The sequence below is a fragment of the Panthera tigris genome, chromosome A3 (genome assembly GCF_018350195.1).
Source record: "Panthera tigris isolate Pti1 chromosome A3, P.tigris_Pti1_mat1.1, whole genome shotgun sequence".
Taxonomy (NCBI): domain Eukaryota; kingdom Metazoa; phylum Chordata; class Mammalia; order Carnivora; family Felidae; genus Panthera; species Panthera tigris.
This window is the reverse complement of record NC_056662.1, coordinates 117,820,957-117,829,775: the sequence shown is the minus strand read 5'-3', so window position 1 is coordinate 117,829,775 and position 8,819 is coordinate 117,820,957. Positions and strand designations below refer to the sequence as shown.

Sequence of the window (8,819 nt, the reverse complement as noted above, 5' to 3'; positions counted from 1 at the left end):
GGGATGACGCAAGCCCCGCGCCAAGATTCTGTCCGCCTGGATCGTGAGTCTCCGTCGTGTTTGCGTGGGGTCAAAGAGGCAGGCTCCCCTTCCAGGGGATGTGCTTGGTGATTCTGGGGGAGGAGGGGAGCTAATAAAGGTTAGAAGAGGCTAATAAACCTTTACAAAAAGAAATCCTTGGATGCTCCTGGCTGTCAGTCCCAGGGCATGCTTCCCTTGATCTCTGTGTTGTCAATTCGAGCCCCACCTTGGGCGTAGAGATTACTTAAAAATAAAATCTTAAAAAAAAAAAAAAATCTTGGATTAGGCTTGTCCCCATTTCAGGAGTGATACCTGATGTGGAAGTTGGGGGGGAGGGGTGGTGTCAGAGCGGATGACCAAGAAAGAATTCTTGAGACGTCTTTGGTGCAAAAAGGTGGTTTTATTAAAGCCCAGGACAGGACCCTTGGGCAGAAAGAGCTGCACTGGCGCTGTGAGGGGTGACTGATGATACACTTTCAAGTTGAGAGGCGGTTAGGGACAGCGTAAGCCTCCAAGGTATTTTGGAAGCTAGGTTTCCAGGACCCTGAGGGGGCTAGCCGTTGTTAGGAAAACGTCATTTATTACTGGTCAGTAAAACCTCAGTCACAGATGCTTCAGATGTATATCAGTGGGCCATATGCTTGGAGCATGATTGCCAACCTGTATCTTGAGGGGTAGAGATAAAGATTCCAAAGGAATTTTTGTATGTTAAATTAGATCTACAGGATCCTAGAGGGGCGGGACAATGTTAAGCTAAGACTGACTTTTGCCCTTAGCAAAGTGTCAACATGGAGGCAGTCGAGTTTCCAGAGGTCACTCTGCCTGTGTCAAGGAATTGTCAGTTGTAAGGAAATTCAATTTTTTCTTTTGCCTTTGTTTCCTACACCAATACACAAGTGCAGCCTTTACCTTTTACCCCAGAGAGGAAGTGATGTGTCCCAGGTCACACACTTTGGAAATTTCACATTTGGGAACTTGAACTGTGTCTCTTGCCTTTTCATGGAGGCAGCATGGACTTTAAAGTAAAATTGGCTTCAAACTCGGAATCCACTGCTTCCTAGTGTGAAGAAACCACTATTTACCTTAACAAATCACCTCACCTCTGGTTGGTGGATGTGAGAACCGGCCATGCTTGCAGCTCTGTGACAAGGGAGATGATTCATTTTCAGAAATACCAAATAAGAGCTGAGCTGTCTAGTTACCAGTAGGCTTACAACCTATTGGAAATCTATATGAACTCCCCCTCCCCCCATGGAGCCTCAAACCCTTAGACACTTCACTTCCTGGTTCTTCTAACCCTCTCCGTTTTGCGGGCTTATTTTCCAAAGGCTTTGCGAGAGCATGCGCCAAAGAACAAAGGAGGGACTGAAAGTCTCTGCGTCGCCTCAGGAAATGTACATATGTTCCAAACAGACTACTTTTTGCCTTACGTGGGCATAGGCGAAGTCTGGGTAAGGCTGTAACCTCCATTGTACTCCGCCAATGAGGAATCAGGAGGGACTTGCACGCTAGGAAATAAATTGTTTGCTGTAACTACACCAGATGTGCCCGTCCATCACACACCCGCTCTTACAAGAATGTTGATTAAATCCTCGCTTCACTGTGCTCCGAGTCTCCACGTCCCTCCTTTGATTGGGTCAGTGGCCTTATTTCTCACATGCATTCAGGGGTTTGGGAATGGGGATTGCTCTACGCTGACACCCTCAGAGGGAGGTGACTTGGCTCCCAGGCAGGGTAAGTCTCTTTTCTGCCTGACATCCCACCTTCCTGAGGGGGGCCGCTTGGGTTTCTGATCTTCAACATGAGGACTCTTAATGTTTCTCTTCAAGTGAACCCTAGGAATGTCCATCCCTTCAAGGAGACACCTCCTGCTGCTCCCCTGGCTGCCTAAGCATCTGTGTGTGTGTGTGTGTGTGTGTGTGTGTGTGTGTGATGTTTATTGCTTTATTTTTGAGAGAGAGAGAGCAAGCACAAGTGGGGGAGGGGCAGAGAGAGAAGGAAACACAGAATCTGAAGCAGGCTTGAGGCTCTGAGCTGTCAGTGCAGGGCCCTATCTGGGGCTTGAACCCATGAACTGTGAGATCATGACCTGAGCTGAAATTGGATGCTTAACCAACTGAGCTACCCAGGTGCTCCAGTATGAATCCTTGATAACCTAATATGATAGGGAAAGATAGGATAAAATAGGCAGAGAGAGAAAGATTAGGACCTGAGGTCCCTGGATGGGGAAAAACATATATTTTGGATCAATGCTGGGAGGGTCTGACCACAGTAAACCCCGTTGGGCCTAAGATTCCTCTCAAGAATGTAACAGACAATCCAACAATACATTAAAAAAATTATTCAGGGCGCCTGGGTGGCTCAGTCAGTTGAGCGTCCGACTTCAGCTCAGGTCACGATCTCGCGGTCCGTGAGTTCGAGCCCCACGTCAGGCTCTGGGCTGATGGCTCAGAGCCTGGAGCCTGCTTCTGATTCTGTGTCTCCCTCTCTCTCTGCCCCTCCCCCGTTCATGCTCTGTCTCTCTCTCTCTCAAAAATGAATAAATATTAAAAAAAAATTAAAAAAATTATTCATCAGGACCAAGTGGGATTTATACCTGGGATTCAGGGCTGATTCAATATCCACAAAACAATCAATGTGATACATCACATCAATAAAAGAAAGGACAAGAACCACATGACCCTCTCAATAGATGCAGAGAAAGCATTTCACAAAATACAGTATCCTTTCTTGATAAAAACCCTCAAGAAAGTAGGAATAGAAGGATCATACCTCAAGATCATAAAAGCCATGTATGAAAGACCCACCACTAATATCATCCTTAATGGACAAAAACTGAGAGGTTTCCCCCTAAGGCCGGGAACAAGACAGGGATGTCCACTCTCGACACTGTTATTCAAGATAGTATTGGAAGCCTTAGCTTCAGCAATCAGACAACACAAAGAAATAAAAGACATCCAAATCAGCCAGGAGGAGGTCAAACTTTCACTCTTTGCAGATGACATAATACCCTGTGTGGAAAACCCAAAAGATTCCACCAAAAAACCACTAGAACTGATCCATGAATTCAGCAAAGTTGCAGGATATAAAATCAATGCACAGAAATCAGTTGTATTCCTATACACCAATAATGAAGCAATAGAAAGAGAAATCAAGGAATTGATCCAATTTACAATTGCACCAAAACCCATAAAATACCTAGGAATAAATCTAACCAAAGAGGTGAAAAATCTATACACTGAAAACTATAGAAAGCTTATGAAAGAAATTGAAGAAGACACACACACACACACACACACACACACACACAAAGGGGAAAAAGATTCTATGCTCCTGGATAGGAAGAACAAATATTGTTAAAATGTTGATACTACCCAAAGCAATCTACATACTCAATGCAATCCCTATCAAAATAATACTAGCGCTCTTCACACAGCTAGAACAAACAATCCTAAAATTTGTATGGAACCAGAAAAGACCCCAAATAGCCAAAACAATCTTGAAAAAGAAAACCAAAGCAGGAGGCATCACAATCGCGGACTCCAAGCTGTATTACAAAGCTGTAATTATCAAGACAGTATGGTACTGGCACAAGAACAGACACTCAGATCAACGGAACAGAATAGAGAACCCAGAAATGGACCCACAAACATATGGCCAACAAATCTTTGACAAAGCAGGAAAGAATATCCAATGGAATAAAGACAGTCACTTCAGGAAATGGTGCTAGAAAAACCAGACAGCGGCATGCAGAAAAATGAACCCGGACCACTTTCTTACACCACACACAAAAATAAACTCAAAACAGATGAAAGACCTAAAGGTAAGACAGGAAGCCATCAAAACCCTAGAGGAGAAAGCAGGCAAAAACCTCTTTGACCTTGGCCGCAGCAACTTCTTACTCAACACGTCTCTGAAGGCAAGGGAAACCAAAGCAAAAATTAACTATTGGGACCTCATCAAAGTCAAAAACTTCTGCACAGTGAAGGAAACAATCAGCAAAACTAAAAGGCAATCGAAGGAATGGGAGAAGATATTTACAAATGACATATCAGATAAAGGGTTAGTATCCAAAATCTACAAAGAACTTATCAAACTCAACACCCAAAAACAAATAGTCCAGTGAAGAAATGGGCAAAAGACAGGAGTAGACAGTTCTCCAAAGAAGACATCCAGGTGGCCAACCGACACATGAAAAAATGCTCAACATCACTCATCATCAGGGAAATACAAATCAAAACCACAATGAGACACCACCTCACACCTGTCAGAATGGCTAACATGAACAACTCAGGCAACAACAGATGTTGGCAAGGATGCGGAGAAAGAGGATCTCTTTTGCACTGCTAGTGGGAATGCAAACTGGTGCAGCCACTCTGGAAAGCAATATGGAGGTTCCTCAAAAAATTAAGAATAGAACTACCCTACAACCCAGCAATTGCACCACTAGGTATTTATCCAAGGGATACAGGTGTGCTGTTTCAAAGGGACACATGCACCCCCATGTTTATAGCAGCACTATCAACAATAACCAAAGTATGGAAAGAGCCCAAATGTCCATCGACTGATGAATGGATAAAGAAGATGTGGTATGGTGTAATACGATGGAGTATTACTCAGCAATCAAAAAGAATGAAATCTTGCCATTTACAACTATGTGGATGGAACTAGAGGGTATTATACTAAGCGAAATTAGTTGGAGACAGACAAATATCATGACTTCGCTCATATGAGGACTTTAAGATACAAAACAGATGAACATAAGGGAAGGGAAGCAAACAATAATATAGAAACAGGGAGGGGGACAAAACATAGAGACTCTTAAATATATAGAACAAACAGAGTGTTGCTGGAGGGGTTGTGGTGGGGAGATGGGTTAAATGACTAAGGGGTGTTAAGGAATCTACTCCTGAAATCATTGTTGCACCATATGCTAACTAACTTTGATGTAAATTAAAAAATAAATAATTTTCAAAAAAGGAATGTAACAGACACCATCTACTCCCCCTCAGGTTTCCCTCAGGAATTTGACAAAAGACCTGATTAAAAATAAGTAGACCATAAAATGTATGGCCCACAAGGAATGGTATGGCCATAGACCACACCTCATACAGTGGAAACAAGCCAATCAGGAATGGACAACCCAGCACCTAGAGCTATCAAGCCAATAAGGGTAAAACCTGAGAAGGAACAAGGGGGGAGGGAATGGGTGTGTGTGGAGGGGGGGTGGGGGGCAGCGACCAGAACCTTATAAAAGAGAGACCCTTGCCTATAGTCCACGGACATTCACTTTCGAATGGCCCCTCTCTGTAAAGAGAGCTTTCATACTGTTCTTCTTTCTGATCTTAAATTCTAATAAACTTTTACCTGCTACTCATTTTGTGTCCACCTCTTCATTCTTTGAAGCGGCGAGACAATGAATCCCAGGTATGGAGGTAAAAAATCCTGCAACACTAATGTGCACTCCGAGGAAGGGGCCCACGGCTTCATCTTTGGGGATGCCATTATCTGTGCCACCAAACTGAATTAAACGTGTGAAGAGCCTTGCAGAGCCCTCTGAATATCTCAGGTGCTCATGCCTTATGGATCCCATGCCGTCCTCAGATATATGGTAACAACTCTCCCCGGCCGCTCTGGTTCCTTTGACTCTCCCCCTCCCCTTCTTTAGTTGTGGCCGCCTGTAGGTTCAGCTACCCACTGTGTCTGCTGTGCAGGACGCAAACACAAGTTCTGCAGGGTCAGGCTTTATTGGATACACTGAAGGCTGAATGGGGTCTCAGGTACCCTTCGTCCTCTTCAGCCAGGAGAGAGCAGACTCCATAAGGGGCTCCCAGGGTTCAAGGCTGGAGAACACACCTGACCTCCGGCCAGCCAGCCCTTCAGGGAGTCTCGGGGGCTCCCTGAGTTCTGGAGCCTGGTGGGGGCAGTGGGGTTCAGAGGAGGTACTCCAGGGAGCCTCCTTGTCTCTGGAACTAGAGTGGCGACTTTCGGAGAATGGGCTCTGAAGAGGCAGGACTCTTTCGGGCAGAGGACGGCCTGGGCTTCAGGGAGACAGTGGCCTGTTTTGGTGCCTGTGGTAAAGGCCCTGAAAAGCGTATAGAGTGTGTAGATCTGAGGCTCCTGGTGGGGGAGGGTGGGCCCCGGGCTGGATCTGCCCGCGCCTGAGCCACCGGTACGTGAGCTGCTGGAGCCTGGGACGCCCGGGTTTGATACCCATGGGCCTGAGCGGCCTTTCCCTGTGGACCTACTTCCTCTGGCCTTCTTTTTGGCAACAGGTGCAAGGCCCTGGCCTGGCCCCGAGGCAGGCGGAGGCCGAAGCCAATGCCTAGGCGGAGTGGTCCGGATTCCTGGCCCTGCGCACAGGGCAGTAGTTGGGGGAAGGCAAGCAGCCGGGGTCCGGTCTTGTACCTGGGGATGGGGCACGTGGGGCTGCGGGGCTTGAGACACACCAGGCATATAGGATATTCCACAACTGGGGCCTGGCCAGTTGTGCCTAGCCACAGGTGCTGCAAAAGCAGTAGCCGCAGGTCGTGTGCAATGCGGCGGTGCCCCAGATGGACCACTAGGGCCTGGGCCAGGGCTCCTGGGTCCATGAACTCTGCAGGGTCCCTCTGGCTTGCCGCGCATCCCCCCACCACCCCAGGGGACCCGGTGTCCCTGTACTGATGCCAGGGCCATGTCTGCCTCTTCACGTGGACCCCAGGAGAAGGAAGGCTGGGGGCCGGGGAAGTGACAGTGGAGCTGGGGTGGTACCCTGGGTTGGAAGGAGACAGACAGTGAGAGTGGGGGAGAGAGTCGTTCTGTAGCTGAGTGGGAGAGGAGGAAGAAGTAGGAGGAAGGGAGGGGTATAGCTGGTGGGTGGGAGAGGAAGAGCGTGTGAGGGAGAGAGAGAGGTAATTCTGATGAAAGAAAGTGGGGGAACTTGGGAGGGAGGAAGAGTAGGGATGTAGGACAAAGTCAGAACTTGAGTCAGAGTTGTAGAAATGGGAGCCAGGAGAGTGGGACCGTGGGGGAGGGGAGCAAGGTGGGTGAGAGGGAGGGAGCGATGGCTGGGGAGGCAGAGGCTGCAGGTTGCCAGAAGACAAGTCCACAAGTTGTGAGGAGCCCTGAGGGGGGCGCCCAGGGGGTGCTGTGTTCTGTAGCAGCACCTCGTCCTTGTTTTGAGGCAACATGGCCTTGAATCCAGAAGGGACTGGGGCCTCAGGACCGGAGATTAGAGACCTAGCAGAATCAGGACAGTATCTCTGAGGCCAGACCTGGTGGAGAAATCAGGGCCTTCTGTGCGCAAGTGTGACTCCAGCCTGGTGTCGGTGCTGCTGTTGGTTGAGGACAAGGAGACACCCAGCCCTGTAGCACTAGGCTCTCCGAGTGTTCAGGCAGGCACTTGGATCTAAACTTGGCCTCTCACTTTGCAGTCAGCCATTGACGAGGGATATATGGGGATAGAGAATCAGAGCTGCCTCTTGGGAGCTGAGGGGCAGCAGTAATCATCTGGGTGGGCCAGGGAGGAAGAACACAGCCCATGGGACCTGTAGAGAAAGAATGAGAACCTAAGATATTGGGAGAATTGGTCCATTTCTGGCTCTGAAGGCTGATTTACTAAGACCCTGAATCCATGTCACCCTTGGGGTCACAAGAGCTGGCAAAATGCTCCACGGAAAGTGAGAGCCGAGGAGCAGAAGAAGGGAGGTGAGAGGTAGAACGGAGTTGGAGGAGGGGGCTTAAGGATGGCTGCTGAGATGGGACTAGAAATTGGGGGTGTTCTGGTGATGTGAGCTCTTACCAATGAGGGTTCCTCCAGGCTGTTTTGCAAGGCACTTCAGCAATTGAGGGAACTTGGGAGAAAGAGGAACAGTCACCAAACGGTGGATACACCCCCCTCTGTCCCCAGTATCTGTCACCCTAAACTCACTCTGACTCAGATTTCTGTTGGAGCCGTGCCCTCAATGCTCCTTCAGCCAGGAGGAAGTCTTCTGTTACAGGATTTTGCTGTACTCAACCTGAATCAAGGATTCTGCAAGCATCCTAGTTTCCTGCCCACTTTGGTTTCCGTGACCCCTCGTCACCCCTAATGCCGATGTCCTCTGGCTCAGCTTGGTCCTGGCTGAGATGGCTGAGCACACCCAGAAACAGCAATACCAGTGGGGCCAGCTGGTGAAACCCTGTGGAAGACCGGGCTTCGTCTAAGGGGTGGCGTTGCCACCCCCATTGGGAGCCAGGAACCCCATTCCCTGGGGGAAGTTCTCCCTGGCATCTAGTGCCTATGTCACAAAGGTCAGGTGCTGACATAATACACTCTCCTCCTCAAGGCTCTAGGGCCTTCTTTCAGAGATCATCAAAGGCTGGTCCTTGACAAAACTGAGACAGACAAAATTCTTTGGGGCACTCAGTCTCCCTTTCAGGCCCCAATCCTCTCCCTGCTCTCTGCCCATATACTTTACACTTCCTACCCCTTCCTACATCCAGGGTCCTCTCCAACCACACAGCCTATGTGGGCCAGGCTCTCCCTTCAATTTGCTATTTTCTTTTGCTTTCTGAGCAGTGTTTGTGCTCTACATTGGTTCCCCCATTTGGGATATACTTCTATAGTTTAATAACTATTTTCTTAGCAGCTTTAATGAGATATAACTCATATACCATACGGCCCACCCATTTAAAGTGTGCAATTCGCTGTTTTCTAGTTTACTCACAGGTTGTGCAACTATCACTTACATCTAAGCATGTTTTTCTTTTTGATGCTATCTACATCTAGATAGATGATAGATATAGATATATCCTAGTGGTGTTTCTCTAGAAAA

At 48.0% G+C, this 8,819-nt stretch overlaps 1 protein-coding gene across 2 annotated transcripts; it reads right to left on the bottom strand.

Annotated features, from left to right (window-relative positions):
• Positions 1-5,752: 5,752 nt before the first annotated feature.
• PRR30 (proline rich 30) lies at positions 5,753-8,278 on the bottom strand. Of its 2 annotated transcripts, XM_015540575.2 has the most exons (3): positions 7,934-8,278; positions 7,805-7,856; positions 5,753-7,550 (listed from the first exon to the last, which is right to left on the bottom strand). In XM_015540575.2, exon 3 carries the CDS (start codon positions 7,191-7,193, stop codon positions 5,994-5,996), a length of 1,200 nt encoding a protein of 399 aa, XP_015396061.2. In that variant the 5' UTR covers positions 7,194-7,550; positions 7,805-7,856; positions 7,934-8,278; the 3' UTR covers positions 5,753-5,993. The 2 variants fall into 2 exon arrangements, with proteins under 2 accessions (XP_015396061.2, XP_042835730.1); XM_042979796.1 differs by lacking the exon at positions 7,805-7,856.
• Between the last annotated feature and the right edge of the window lie 541 nt (positions 8,279-8,819).